The following is a 15,465-nucleotide window of genomic DNA, read 5'->3' on the forward strand; positions in this document are numbered from 1 at the left end:
TTGTTGTTTGGGGCGGGACCATTTGGATTGAATTGTCAAACTACTGGCGTTCCCCAAAAAGTCTGAGATGGAAGGAAGAGTATCAAATGTAGAAATCTGTAATTTGGCTTATACTGGGAAGTTTGAAGAACTGAAAAAATGCGTGTTGTCTGACAGCTCACAAGCGACGAAAACAGATCAGGTATGTGGGCAGTGTAGGAGCACATACACCGTGTTAGCATGATGCTAGATTGAAGTCCGTCTATTGATTCAGATGTTACTGTCACGTTTGGTACAGGACAGCAGGACTGCTCTGCACTGGGCTTGTTCAGCTGGACATGTGAATATCGTGCAGTTTCTGTTGGATCTTGGAGTTGAAGTGGATCTCAAAGATGATGTGAGTCAGCATTGTGTCATGCTACAGTCCAGAAGCCTTATGCTGCATCAATTAATGTTATGGTATTTAAAAAGAAACTTTCCTCTCAGTGTTATTGCTGATCTCTAATTCCTTTAAATGTGCAGTTCGTACATGACATCAGGTTTTTTTGTGGTTACATGTCCAGATAGTAGCACTATTGATGCTTTGTCATTCACTGCATATCCTCTTGGTGGAGTTCTATACCCTTTTTGTGTCATTTTAGGCATGTTGGACTCCTCTTCATATAGCAGCATCTGCTGGGAGAGAAGAAATTGTCAGATCCTTAATATCCAAAGGAGCTCAGTTGAACACTGTGAACCAGAATGGCTGTACCCCACTACACTACGCAGCATCGAAAAACCGATATGAGGTAGCTTCAGCGTTTCCCAGCCTTTTTTTTTTTTTTAAATCAGAGTTAATTCAATTATTACACGAACATTTTTTTTTTCTGAAAATCGTATAACATTTATATTAATATTTTATATATTATTTCAAGCCCTTACTTTAGGTCATATGAGATCAAACCACTATTCGAAATTAAAATATAGTATTTATTTATTTTTTACTTTTTTTTTTTATTGTTGACTATTGAGTTATTATATATTGACTGATCTTCGGTTAGGGGTAAAAGTAAGTTTGATATAACTGCACTGCAAGTCATGTGACTCACGTCACGTTTATTTATATAACACTTTATGCAATTTGCTTTAAAGCAAGCAGCTTTACAGGATTAAACATGAAACACATTGTCACTTTTGGTTAGAATTGTAACTTCATTTTCTGCTATAGAGCAGCCCTATATGTATATGAATATGTGTAGAATATGTATCTCAATATTTTAAAGAATTACAAAAGCTGAATAATTTATTAATCTAAGCCTACTGATGAATCAGTGAAATAATGATTATTAGTAAATTAATCGTTCTAATAATCTTTGATTAATTGATTATCAAAATAATCATTTGTTGCAGCCCTATTAATACAGTGCGGGAAAATTATTATTTGCTTACAAAGAAATGAAGGGTTTATCATTTTTATGGTAGGCTCATTTTAATGGATAGAGACGGAATATCAACCAAAAAATACCTTATAATATGCTTATAAATTGATTTGCATTTCAGTGAGTGAAATAAGTATTTGATCCCCAAGAAAAACATGACTTGGTACTTGGAGCAACCCTTGTTGGCAAGCACAGAGGTCGTCGTTACTCACCAGGTTTGAACACATCTCAGGAGGGATTTTGGTTTACTCCATTTCACAGATCCTCTCTAAGGCTGTGTTTCAGTTCATTTTTTAAAATTCCCTTCACTCACTAACTTGTTTAATCGGATGTATGTCATTTATGACGTTATGTTGGTTATAGTTATGTTGCAGAACCCTTGCAATGGGGTTAAGCCCTAAGCCCTTGATCACTTGGAATCTGCTATAGAGTTGACTTATTTATTCATTTATTTTCCGCTGTCGAATTTGTTTCATGCAGCATTCAGTGTGTATGTAGGTACGTATGGGCTATTTTAGCCCAACTGCCTTGAGATCATTAACAATCTCCTCCCGTGTAACTCTTGGCTGATCCCTCACCTTTCTCATCCTCATCCTTAACCCATGAGGCGAGATCTTGCATGGAGCTCCAGACCGATGGTTATTTTGTATTTCTTCCATTTCTGAATAATGGCACCAACAGTTGTCCCCCTCTCACCAAGTGTCTTGCTGATGGTCTTGTAGCCCATTCCAGCCTTGTGCAGGTCTTCAGTCTTGTCCCTGATGTCCTTTGACAGCTCTTTGGTCTTTCCCAAGGTGGTGGAGAGGTTGGAATGGAAGATACAGATCCTGTGGACAGGTTTCTTTTATACACATAATGAGCTGAAATTAGGAGTACTTTCTTAAAGTGACAGGACTAATCTGTGTTCCACATGTGCACACATCCAATCTGTGGGATCCAGAATTCTTGCTGGTTAATACTTATTTCACTCGATCAAATGATAATCAATTTATAACCTTTTATGTAATGTTATTTATTGTTTTCTTTGTTTTTTGTTTTTGTTGTTGTTTTTTAATTCTACCTCTCTGTTAAAATAAACCTACCATAAAAAATGATAAACAGTTCATTTCTTTGTAAGTGGGCAGACTTACAAAATCAGCTGGGGATCAAATAATTATTTCCCCCACTGTATATTGCCAGCTCTTTTTTTTTTATTTTTCATTTTTTTTTTTATTAGTTCTCAACTCTCAAATGAGGAACTCGGGTAATTGATCATGAGGATCCAACATTTCCATTCTCATGAATTCCTCTCCCATGTGTGACCGCCCCTAATTTTTGATGAAAGTGACACTTTTTTTTTTTTTTTTTTTTCTGGTAGTTTGTTTCATATTTTTCCTGAAAATTGTAAAACAATTTATATTGATATTTTCCTATATGTTTTATAATAAGATATTGTCAACACTATTTTTTTTATATAAAATGATTACATCACATCTTTCTAAAAACATGAAACTTTTAAATATTTTTTATATTAATATTTTGCCAGCTCTTTTTAATCAGCTATATTAAAAGATTACATTAAATATTTCTGAAAATTGTGAAACTTTTTATATTCATATTTTATTATATTTATTTTTTATTAATATATTGCCAGCTCTCAGAGTTAGATTAAATGATTACATTAAATCTTTCTGAAACTTGTGAACATTTATTTTTATATTAATATATTAAATTTTTATAATCATTATATTCAATAAGAAATATTTTTTAATAAAAACAATTATAATGCATTGTTTATGCATCATTTTTTCAACAGATAGCCCAGATGTTACTGGAAAACGGTGCAGATCCTAATGCAACGGATAAACTGGAATCCACACCTCTACACAGAGCATCTGCCAAAGGCAACTATCGACTCATTCAGCTTCTTTTGAAAGGGAGTGCTTCTACCAACATTCAGGACTCAGAGGGAAACACAGCTCTGTGAGTAGAACCACTGTGTAGCACTGTTACTGTTCTTTATTGGCTCATAATTATATATAAATTCTTCCTCAGAGCAGGTCTACATAAGCTTTTTTTTGTTTGTTTTTGCCAGTCATCTTGCATGTGACGAGGACCGAACAGAGGCTGCAAAACTCCTTGTGGAACATGGTGCCAGCATCTACATTGAGAACAAGGAAAAGATGACGCCTCTACAAATGGCTAAAGGTGGCCTGGGATCTGTGTTGAAACGGATCGTAGAGGGTTGATGGTCCCCGGGCAGAAATGGAGCAGTGCACTTGGGGCTGTTAATTAAGCTGCTGTTCAATATACTTGTTTATGAGAGTATTTGAAAGAAACACAGTAGAGGAAATGCTTTGTAGTGGAAGTTATTACAGAAGTTTGCTGAAGAGAAGAATGATGTTGTGGTCAACATTCACTTTTCGGCAGTTTAAAAGCTCATGATATGTTGGTCACTTTTCATGCATTTTATTGAGTATATGAGTTTTAGATTTACGGATAATATTATTATTAATTATTATTACTTCAGCAATGGATGCTTTATTTCTGTTAAACCTAAAGCTGATTTTGTTATTGGTTAGTCACTTAAAATGTAATTTCTAGTTTTGTATCTGTCTATCTCACCTTAGTGTATTCTTCCACCTTGATGCTCATTTTTTATAATGAAAATAAATTGTAATTGAATACAATTTACTGTTGCAGACATATCTGAGTATTTTGTTAAAAGGTAAATGTAGACTCAGTTGAATACAGAGACCTGTTCATCACGTACACTACCATTCAAACGTTTGTGGTCACTAAGCTTTTTAGAAGAAATTAATACTTTTAATTTCCAAGGATGCATTAAATTGATCAATTGAAATTGAACAGTAACAGTAACAAGACATTTATTTTTACAGAACATTTCTATTTAAAAAATGTTTTGCTGTTCTTTTGAGCTTTCTATTCATCAAAGAATCTAGAAAAAATTTTTTTGGTGGTTTCCACAAAATTATTCATCGGCACAGATGTTTCTTGAGCAGCAAATCGACATATTAGAATGATTTCTGAAGGGTCATGTGACACAAATAGCAATAGAAAATATAATTTAAAAAAAATAATGTAATAATATTTCACAATGTTTCTCTTTGTATTTTTGATTAAATGGCATGAGAGCATAAGAGGCTTCTTTTAAAAACTCTTGACTAACTTTTGAACTGTAGTGTATGTTATATAATTATATGATGTACATTTATTCTTTGTCGTTCAGCTAGTTTTTTGTTTTTTTTTTCATTTTCAATATACTTAAGCTTCTGGCCATTCTATTTCTTTTCAATGAAATACCAGTATCGGATATGTATTTAAGCAGACTTCCTCGTACAACAACTGTTGTTAAATAGTTTTAGATTAGTAACAAAGGAACTGCTGACCAAACTCATAAAAAAAAAAAATCTTATGAATGCCTTTCATGCAATGCCAGTTCCAGCTGCCAGCTTGTCAGCAAAGGTGTCACCATCTAAAATAGGGTAGTGGTGAAGATAACTTCCCCTGACGATAATCCACTGTTCGCCCCATGACGATATCAAACAGGGAACATTAAAAAACCCATCACGCACCGTTCCTGCATTTTGGGCAGTGAAATTTAATGGTGGTTACAGCCCTGCATTCTAGCTCCAAATCTTGTATCAACCAGTCTCAATGTTCTCAACCATTTAGATTATATTTATTAATATAAAAGACACTTGGTTAAGAAACTCACAAATAAGGAACACAAGTGATTACTCGTGTGGTTCCAACATTTCCATTCTCATGAATTCCACTCCCACATGTGACCATCCCTAGTGTCAATGAAAATTTGTTTTTTGTAGTAGTATTTCCAAACACCACATTTTTTCTCTTATAGCTGTTTATACTCAAAACTGGTTCAGTCAGTTTTAAAGAATCACATAAACTGTATGTGCCACATATGAATATGCATGAAGACCCTTCACAGGCATTATATTCATGAATATGATCTTCCCTTCCCCCGATTTGGTTACCTGGTTTCAGGTTGCACTAACACTTTCAAATAAAATGTATAATAGTGAAGTATTTGAATGTGGAAATGTAGCTGGGTGCAAGTTTCTAGTTACGTAACTGAAACAGTATATGCATACCGCAAAAGTGAAATGTGAATGGCTATGACAAAAATGTGGTCTCGTGTCACCAGTCCTCATGTATTAATTTCTGATTTTAGTGAGTGCAAATAGTGCTTTGTAGAAAGTTTCACGAGAACTCTATTGCGAGCATTGAATAAAAACTGTGGAGTTTTGAGAAATGCAGAGCCTTTGAAAAACCTAAGTGGCCCGATACTCTGGTCCTGTGGAATGGCTGGTATCATTACATTTCTAAAATTTCAGTGCTGACTGGTACTTTTGACAACACTACAAAAATGTCTGAATAACTAAAAGTTCAATTTGAATGATTGTTTTAATTTAATTTCATCTTATAAGACATGCATGTTGTTTCTTTAATTACAAAAAGTACTTTTCATTGCAGAATGATTACTCAGGAATGGAATTAAACTTAAAATCTGCCAAGCACAGGACAATGGTGCCAGCTGAATAAACCATAATTATACTCAGCTGTAAATGCTTTCAAACTTTCATGAAAAATTTTGTTTTAGATAACAGAATTGGGACAACAAAAATATTTCTTTTTTTTTTTCTAGATATGGAAAATGCTAAAATCAAATTCTATACTGCGTAGGAACCCTGTGTGTAATACATGATCATTGTTCAATGCACCACTCTTGTGCATTGTTGAGTAGCTCATTTTCTCATATTGATATTTTAGGGATAATGAAAAATGTTGTGGGCTTTCTTGTAAAATGATAGAAAAATCCCTGCAAGCGGGTAGAGAAAGCGAAATCAAATTGCCAAATTTCCGAACCACAATTACGAATCGTACTATTGCAAAGGTTTAGCTCATTAATATTAAATTTGTCATTTCAAGGTTGCTTGGAAATTGTACTGGAGAGCCCCGCTTTAATCAATATTCATGAGGCCGCACCAGCCAATAAGATATACGAACGTTACAATGCCTAATTAATATTCATGTTCCTTGGTCGGTGTCGTGTCATAGCTGTGTGGGCGGAGTCAGCGTGGGGAAAAACGAACCTTTCCCCCTCAACGGAAAAGTGTATTGTTAACCCAGAATGATGTACATAAAATCTTTTCTGCTGCTCGACTGAGCACGGTACGTCGAAAAACTGAGCCGTATTGGGTCGGACTGTCCGTACGGTATCTGTGACTGGACAAATGACCCAACGAAATGGCCAGAGGTGTCGTTTCCCGATTCTTTTTGTCCTGATTGAGTCAGCTTACTACAAGCCTATACGTGACGGCTTGTGAAAGTAAACATTTATCGTTTTGTTTTGCTTAATCTTAATAAAGACTATAGTAAAAGCCTGTCATACTTTTTTATTTATATATTAAAAATAATTTTAACATTGACAAAACATAGGTAACATTAAAGGTCTACTGAAGTGCCTTGAAATGCACAGCATTATGTGGTGTGCTAAACGTATAACCTAATCATTTTCACAAATACACGCCGTAAAATAAAAATATATAAAATAACATGAAAATATCCCTTACGAAAATTAACCGTGGCTACAAAAAAAAAAAAAAAAAAAACACACAAAAAAAACATGGTTATTATAGGTAAACCATGGTAAAAACAAATTAAACATGTTTTGCTACACTAACCATAGTTTAACCATGGTATTCGTAGTAAAACTGTGGTTATAGGCTACAACTGGTAATAAAAACGCCCAAAAAAACACGGTTAGCCTAGCCTACATTTACTATAGTAATACCATTGTTAATTTTCGTAAGGGATTGTATATAATAATATGAAATAAATGTTTTAATATGACATTTACATCACAAAATATCAGGGAGTGACATTTATTTGATGTGAAGGAGGGTTGCTGTGTAAGCTCCATCAGAACTGGACTAATGACAGGTCATTGAAGGGTAAGTAGTCTAGCCTATCTGGAGTGCATATAAATATGAATATTAAGCTTGATATGTTTCATACGTTGTATATCCATAATAACTGCTGTCGGAGTTCTGATGTTGTGTGCTACCCGCTCAGGTGCTACCTCCGTCAGTTTATTCGGCAGTATATAAATCTTCAGATCGGCTTTTTATTTTAATTTTTTACTTATTAGAAGCACAGAACGCCACACAGCAACTTTTCAGCACTGCACCAAGCAAAAATCAATAGAAATCACAACAAAAAGTAAAGATCAAGCACCCCATGACGTAAACGGATATGACGTTTTTGTGGGCGTTCCCAGCAATGCCTACCAAGTCCATAGTAAATTCCAGTTTGGGGCGTCACTAAAGACGTATTTAAATAGTTTCCGCCCTCTGTACTTTCGTTGCCTAGTACTCATTTATTTGCTTCGTCCAAGGGCAGAGCGGAGAGAAGCTGTCGTCTTTCAAGTTCCGAGGTTGATGTCCAGTTAATAACGCGTTTCTTCACCGAAGGTAAGCAGACGTTAAGGTTTATGGCATCGCGGACTGTTAGCCAATGCTAACGCTAGTGCGCTCTTCTTAATCCTAACAGCCTGATTGTCAGGTTAAGGTCAAAGTCCGACTGTGTTCTCTGATGCGGCCTTCTTTTGAATGTTTTGTCTTCCTTGACCGTGCTGATCGCAAATGGAGAAAAGTGAACGCTTTGCAGTCTAATGTGTAACACACGGACTGTCAAACCGAAACCATGTAACATTAAACCTGCCGCGTCTTACCAACTTGTGTGCCATGAGGTACACATACAGATCTTTGCTGTTAGTAAACCTCCTTTTACAGCATAATAAACTGACATATATATGACCCTGGACCACAAAACCAGTCATAAGGGTCCATTTTTTGAAGTTGAGATTTATACATCATTTGAAAGCTGAATAAGTAAGCTTTGATGTATGGTTTGTTAGGATATGATGATATTTGGCTGAGATGCAACTAAAATGAGAATCTGAGGGTGCAAACAATCTAAATATTGAGAAAATCGCCTTTAAAGTTGTCCAAATGAAGTTATTAGCAATGCATATGACTAATCCAAAATTAAGTTTGTGTGTGTTTTTTACAGTCTATGGTGTGGATGTATGTACAATGCATTTGTTTTCCCTGCTAATGACAGGGGATATATATATGCATACATGCATGCATGCATACACATGCGCATATATATATATATATATATATATATGTGTATATATATATATATGTGTGTATGTTTTTTTTAACAGAATAATAAATGCCCGTGTCTTTGTGTGAAATATTAACAGGGCAGGTTGAGCATCGTGAAAGCTCCTTATATTATGGAAATTGTATTTATATGTTATGTTATACATTAGATTTAAAGAATTCTTTGATTTAAAGAAAGTCCTGATTTAGGGTGGAAAGTAATTTCAATGCTTCTTAAGTGTAATTTACTTACAGTTTAAATGCTAAGCAATAAAACAACATTAGCAGGGGAAAAAAAAAAAAAAAGTCCTGCAAGTTTCTAGGAATAGGAAAGTGGGCAGGACAGGGTTGCCAGGTTTTCAAAACAAAACCCGCCCAATTTTGACTCAAAACTAGCCCAATAGCGTTTCGAGGGGGATCCCCGGTAAAATTCGTTTTCCTGGGGTAAAGTACACGGGTTTTTTGGCGGGGTTCCCCTCGCATTCCAGGGTCTAAATATGTTAAAGTAGCCCAATTGGCAACACTGGGGCAAGACATCTCTTAACTTGGAGTGGCATGTTGTTATGCGTAGAAAGGTAATGTTACTGATTGTCATGATCATGTCAAGAGGTGAAGACATAAGGCGCAGTCATTCCACTTGTTTGAAAAAAGTTACATGAGACATTTAATTTGTAATGTCCTTGATGTACAACCACGTGACTAAGTTATGTCAGTGTAGTCGGGCCAGTTTCTAAATGTTCTTGAGCAGTAAAGCAGGGTGGATGTTATAATGAATCGCCCTGCACACGCTGTTCACATGTGACTGACTACGCCTCTGTCTCTTAAAGTGACAGGAACTCTGAATAACTCTCCCGGTTAAATTATTATTATTTTTTTTTGGATTCTTTTAAAAACATTCCTTGCGCTGCATTCCTAGTTCAGGACTGTAGAAATCCATTGAACGTGTGTCAGTGGTGGATGTGAATCATGCACAAACAATGTAAACCCAGCACACGCAGGCGGTTTCAGGAAGCTGTGGAATGTTCTGATCGGCCCACCAGGTTCACTATGTCCTGGTGACTCGATTTGATAATAGACCGTTGTCGTGGAAATGGCACATGACCTCCTTAGTAACAGTGTTTCTAAAGGAGATAATGATTTTAGAAATGTTGCAATTACACAAAAGTGACTATTGCTCAAACTTGTCTGATCTTATTGATCTGAGCAACCACATGTCAGCAAACTAACAGCCAGCCTTAAAGGGTTACTCCACCCCAAAATGAAATTTTATTTTTTTTTCATTAATCACTTACCCCATGTCGTTCCAAACCTATAAAAGCTTCGTTTGTCTTCGAATTTTATGAAGCGACAAGAATACTTTTTGTATGCAAAGAAAATAATGACTTTATTCAACAATTCGTCTCCTCCGCGTCACCTTACTTTTCTGGGCCTTGACCATGTTAATTACTTGGCAGTTTTTACGGGTTTGGAGTGACATGGGGGTAAGTGATTAATGACAATTTTCTTTAGCAGGCTTGGCATATTTTTTTATTTTATGAAATGTCTTATGAACTGCATTTATTTGGTAAATTGCAGTAATATTGTGAAATATTAAAGTTTTCTTTTTTATTTAAATATTTTTAAAATGTAATTTCTGCCTGTGATTCAAAGCTGAATTTTCAGTATAATTACTAAAGTCTTTAGTGTCACATGATCCTTCAGAAATCATTCTAATATACTGATTTGTTGCTCAAGAAACATTTCTTTATTATTAATATTGAAAACAGTTGTGCTGCTTAATAATTGATAACTGCGCAACGAATCAGTATATTAGAATAGTTTTTGAAAGGTCACGCATCTGTTATAAGATTTCACAATATTGCTGTTTTACTGTATTTTTCATCAAATAAATGTAGCCTTGGTGAGCTTAAGAGACTTCTTTCTTAATTATTCCAACCTTTTGGCTGCTAATGTATACATATTTGAATTTAATTTTGACACCTTTTTTTATTTTTTAACAGACATTTTGTTACAAGCAATAATGGCACGCTCAAGTCAAGATGGTGAAATTGAAGCCGATGATGCATGGTCATCCATGCCTAATCGTGTGAGTTCCTTCCAGCACTTCCCCCGTTCTGAAGAATTTTCAGCTGCGCGCCTGGCCCGGGCAGGCTTTTATTTTACAGGTCAGGCAGACAGGGTGCGCTGTTTTAGCTGCCATGCAACAGTGGAAGACTGGAACAGAGGGGATGCCCCGCTGAAGAGACATCAGCAAGCATCTCCCAACTGCAAGTTCCTCAGCTGTGCTCATGGTTTGAGATCCTCTGCTCTCATTCAAAGCCCTGCTTACAACGAAGAGGCCGAAGCCATGGAGTTCCAGCTCCGCACGGGAGAGGTGGTGGATCAGACCATTTATCCCATTGTGTCGCACATGAAGAGCGAGGAAGCTCGGCTGAATACTTACAGTGAGTGGCCTGCAGATGCTCCAGTTCAACCCGAAGACCTGGCAGCAGCAGGGATGTATTACTTAGGAACAAATGACACTGTGAAGTGCTTCTGTTGTGGGCAGCAGCTGGCAGGATGGGAGCCAGGCGATGAACCCTGGGATGAACATTCAAAGCACTACCCAAACTGCTTCTTCATCTTGGGCCACGATGTGGGCAATGTGCCGCTGACAACACCTAGACCCAGGGCGAATGGTCAGAGAGCCTCTGTGGAGACTTTTGAGGGGCGTCTTGAAACCTTCAGAGACCGACAGCATCCCATAGACCCTGAGAGACTGGCCAGAGCTGGTTTCTACAGCAGCGGTAACTACTGTTATGTTTCTCCAAGCTTGTGTGTGTGTGTGTGTGTGTGTGTGTGTGTGTGTGTGTGTGTGTGTGTGTAGATGTATAGAGATGTGGATGGATATAGATATCTATCGATAGATATATATATATATAACCTTAAATAGAATTAGCAGAAGTTAAAAGCTAAATGTAGGCTGCTAAAGAACCACAACATGGTCACATGACTTCAATGTCATCATCATTAAGCTTCCGACAACCCATTTAAAAAAGAAAACAACTACTTGAAGAGAGTGCTAAAATGCTAAATTGTTTCCAGGTTTTGGCCTTTAAAAATGTGTCATCCTTGCAGCACTTTGTTGGAAGACAGTGAACAAACTGTTGTGGTGTTTGGTCCTATAGGAGAACAGGACCATGTGCTCTGCTTCAGATGTGGAGGAGGACTGAAGGGGTGGAGGCCTGATGAAGACCCTTGGGAGGAGCATGCCAGGCACTATCCAGGGTGAATTTCTTTATCATACGTATTGAAACATTGAAGTACACTTGCATGTTCACTGCAAAATTTAACTTAACATCCAGACTGCTCTTTTGCATGCAGTGAATGTATGAATGTGAATGTTGTTACAGCAGAATAAGTAGAATAGAATAATTGTGTACTATTTTATAGAACATTAATCAATTAATCAGCCATTTAAATGTGAATTTGGGCATCACAACAGTATAATGTGCCAGTATTATTTTAGTATCATTAATATACTATTATAGTTTTTGTAATGTTTTACATTTTTTATATTTTCAATTTAATTTGAGTTAAGCATTTTTAGTACACTGACTTTTTCTCTCTCTCTCTATTATATATATTCATTTTAGTTTAGTACTTCAAGTTAAACCAAACTAAAATTAGTTTTTTTAAATGTATATATTCAAGTTTCATTTTTGTGTCAAGTAACAGTTTTTACAATTTTTATTTTTAGTTAATGATAATATCCATTTTCATACTTTACATAATAGGGTTATTGGTTTTAAGATTCACTAAAGATAACATTTTAACATTGGATATTTTTTTATGCCTTAGTCATTGTATAATGTATACTTGAATAATTCAATTACTTAATTTAAACAAATAATTCAATTATAACACGATCAACCGAAACAGCCAAATTATAGACCCTAATATTATCTAATAACTGATATGGTACTGATATATTGTGTGTCCCTAAAGAAAATTAGTCCATACAACGTGAGGAATAGTATCAGTATATTTTAGATATTGATCATGTGAGGCAAGCATTAACCATGGTGAAAAATGCGGTGTCTAATTGTGAAATTATTATAATTGACCCCCAGCTGCAGTTTCCTTCTGGCAGAAAAAGGAGTAGAATATGTCAACACCATGCAGCTGAGATATCCAAAAGGAGACCATTCAGTGAGTCATTGCTTTACACAATTATGCGTACTTGACAGAATGTGTTGAATGGATAATTCAGAAAGAACACAATCCTTTTATTCTGATGTATATAGTGGGTGCTATATGTCTTATGTTTGTAATTTGTCCTTACAGAGATCAAGTCAGAATGGCTTTTCAAGTCACGAGGAAGGTAAGCTTTTCGGAGTTTAATTTGCTTTCAAATCCAATGAAGCCATAATCATAGTTTTTATAACTGCTGTCTGCAATATTTCTGGAAGCATCCTGTCTTGCCAAAATATTTGATTTCTACTTTGTGTTCAGCAGCACAGAAAGTCATGCAGTCAAAGATTGCACAAAAGGCTGTAGATATGGGTTTTGACCCCATCAAAGTGGAGCGCACCATTCTGCAGAAACTACGTCAGAACACTGAGGGTTATACTTCAGTAGAGGCCCTTATTCAAGACCTCAGTGCCAGTATCACACCCGAGAAAGCTGGCAAGTGCTCGTTTTCTTTTCTTTTTCTTTTTGAAAGTTGGATTTGTGCCGGATCACACGTGATCTCTTAATGGTAACTTACTGGTAATTTACCCGTACAGACTGTATGTGTGAAAGGGGCTCTTCCTCTGCATATACTGTGAATTTGAATTGCTCAACGTTCATTATCTGCATTATCTGACTAGATTTGTAACGCAAATTATCTGTAAACCTTTGCCAACACAGGAGAATACATCAACCTATATCTAAATATGCCATTTATTGTAATCGTGATTTCAAAATAAAAGTTTGAGTTTGCATGTGGCCAAATATAAAAATTTAATGGATTTAAACATGGTTTAATCGCGCTGTAATGTTAAACGTCACATGTTGGCGCCCTCTGCAAGTATTTGTTATAATACATAATGTACTTAAATTGGTTATGTTCATATTATGTATAGGCTTATTACATTATGTATTTTAACAGCGTTGTTCAATAAAACCATGTAATTACTTGGTTTTGATATTTTATTTGAGCCAATTATTATTGCCTCATCGTTAGTTTATACATAAATGGTCATACTAAAGCCTGGTTTTCACTTAGGTCTATTTGTGTTACTAAAAAATATCAGATTACTCAACTGTTTAAAATCAGTAGATTACTTGATTACCAAAGCAATCATTAGTTACAGTCTTAGATTAGTTCAAATATTTCAAAATACAACTGCATTTTTACTTTTTGTAATTAAGACATATTTTGTAAATGAAAATTTCTTAAAAATAGTATTAAAATATTGCCTCGTTCTGGTGAACCAAGTATCTGTATTTTGTCTCATCTCGTGAGCTAAGTGTATTGTCACACCCCGTGTCGATACGCAGTGACATAGCTCTTAATTTTCCAAGTGTATGATATAGCCTTCATTCTTCAGGTCAACTATATATTCATGAAAAAGAAAAAAAAAAGCTTAAATAAGGAAGGCAATAACTTTGCCATAGTACTCTTTCAAATGTTAAAGTTGCCACAGTCATTGCATGCTCCAACCCCCTCCTCCTTTAACCCCTTTAAAGTAATTTAGTAAAAATCTAAATGTTCAAGTATTTCCTTGTCTTTAACCTGCAAATATATCGCAACTTTTGGAACATAATTGTTACTTACAAAAATCATACTCTTAAAAATAGCATGCCAAATATTGTGGAGATTGACAGCTTTCAAACTTAATAAAATAAGATAAATATAATAAAATAAGCAGAGAATCACTATTTTAATATTTTTAACGTTGCGTTTGTTTCTTACTTATTTTCTACAGAAGACCCCATGACGAAACTTGAGAAGCTCCAGAGGGAGAAACTCTGTAAAGTCTGCATGGACAGTGACATTAACATTGTCTTCATTCCCTGTGGACACCTGGTCACCTGTCAGAAGTGCTCCGAACCCCTGGACAAGTGTCCCATCTGCTGTGCCTCCATCACTCAGAAGATCAAGACCTACAATGCCTAAAAGACAAAGAAACCAACACTCCAAAAGAAATGCTGATGCTTATTGAAAGTGGCAGAATGTAATCGTTCCTAAAATAGCACATAGATGTGTATAATTTAAGCTGTATTTGTGTGTATATATATGTAGACATACATCTGTAGATGTACTAAACTATGATAAAATTATATTTTTATTTTTTCACTTAAGACTTCAAAATAAGCTGTATATAGATGTGTTTGGTTTTGATCAATGCAGGGACACACTACGTAATTTAACTTGTAATATACTGCAGGGAAAGACATCTTGAATCCTTTTTAATACCTCCCACTTAGTTGGTTCCCTCAAATACGCAGTGTCAGATTCATGTTAATTACCATAGTGCCTTTATGTAGACTACTTTTTATGAAAATTTTTCATTGTTAAATATTTTGACAATCATGTTTTACACCTTATATTTGATCTTTTATTCATTTCTTATTAAATAATTGCTTTTAATCAAGGTTAACTTAAACTTCACCAGTGCAAACTTGTTTTTCTCCTGATACTTTTGTCATAATTCCTTTTAATAATGATTTTTTTTCATCCATTACAATGACAATAAAATTGGACTTCACAGTGGATCTTTTCTCTTGTTTCATCTGTCAGTTTTAAAATTCATAAACTGGAAAGTGAGGCTCACCATAATTCTCACCATAATTTCGGCCTGTTTACCAATTAATGCATTTCATTTTATACATCTCATTATATT

The 15,465-nt window shown here is 35.4% G+C and overlaps 2 protein-coding genes across 3 annotated transcripts; both read left to right on the forward strand.

Annotated features, from left to right (window-relative positions):
- Positions 1 to 4,059, forward strand: psmd10 (proteasome 26S subunit, non-ATPase 10). The gene is made up of 5 exons (XM_058798119.1): positions 1 to 181; positions 278 to 376; positions 621 to 767; positions 3,193 to 3,359; positions 3,472 to 4,059. Exons 1-5 carry the CDS (start codon positions 68 to 70, stop codon positions 3,623 to 3,625), a joined length of 681 nt encoding a protein of 226 aa, XP_058654102.1. The 5' UTR covers positions 1 to 67; the 3' UTR covers positions 3,626 to 4,059.
- A 3,678-nt stretch (positions 4,060 to 7,737) lies between these two features.
- On the forward strand, positions 7,738 to 15,335 carry xiap (X-linked inhibitor of apoptosis). Of its 2 annotated transcripts, none has more exons than XM_058798836.1 (7): positions 7,738 to 7,894; positions 10,594 to 11,379; positions 11,761 to 11,860; positions 12,706 to 12,784; positions 12,920 to 12,956; positions 13,088 to 13,261; positions 14,548 to 15,335. In XM_058798836.1, exons 2-7 carry the CDS (start codon positions 10,614 to 10,616, stop codon positions 14,736 to 14,738), a joined length of 1,347 nt encoding a protein of 448 aa, XP_058654819.1. In that variant the 5' UTR covers positions 7,738 to 7,894; positions 10,594 to 10,613; the 3' UTR covers positions 14,739 to 15,335. The 2 variants fall into 2 exon arrangements, with proteins under 2 accessions (XP_058654819.1, XP_058654820.1); XM_058798837.1 differs by having other exon boundaries at positions 13,091 to 13,261.
- The last annotated feature ends 130 nt before the right edge of the window (positions 15,336 to 15,465 follow it).

Source organism: Onychostoma macrolepis, chromosome 14 (assembly GCF_012432095.1).
Source record: "Onychostoma macrolepis isolate SWU-2019 chromosome 14, ASM1243209v1, whole genome shotgun sequence".
NCBI lineage: Eukaryota > Metazoa > Chordata > Actinopteri > Cypriniformes > Cyprinidae > Onychostoma > Onychostoma macrolepis.

Bases quoted from the DNA above. Each gene is read 5' to 3' on its own strand.
- psmd10 (XM_058798119.1), top strand. From the start codon at position 68: ATGGAAGGAAGAGTATCAAATGTAGAAATCTGTAATTTGGCTTATACT. The intron at 182-277 runs GTATGTGGGCAG...CGTTTGGTACAG, and splicing joins AAGCGACGAAAACAGATCAG to GACAGCAGGACTGCTCTGCA. The intron at 768-3,192 runs GTAGCTTCAGCG...TTTTTTCAACAG, and splicing joins CATCGAAAAACCGATATGAG to ATAGCCCAGATGTTACTGGA.
- xiap (XM_058798836.1), top strand. From the start codon at position 10,614: ATGGCACGCTCAAGTCAAGATGGTGAAATTGAAGCCGATGATGCATGG. The intron at 11,380-11,760 runs GTAACTACTGTT...TTGGTCCTATAG, and splicing joins AGCTGGTTTCTACAGCAGCG to GAGAACAGGACCATGTGCTC. The intron at 11,861-12,705 runs GTGAATTTCTTT...ATTGACCCCCAG, and splicing joins CATGCCAGGCACTATCCAGG to CTGCAGTTTCCTTCTGGCAG.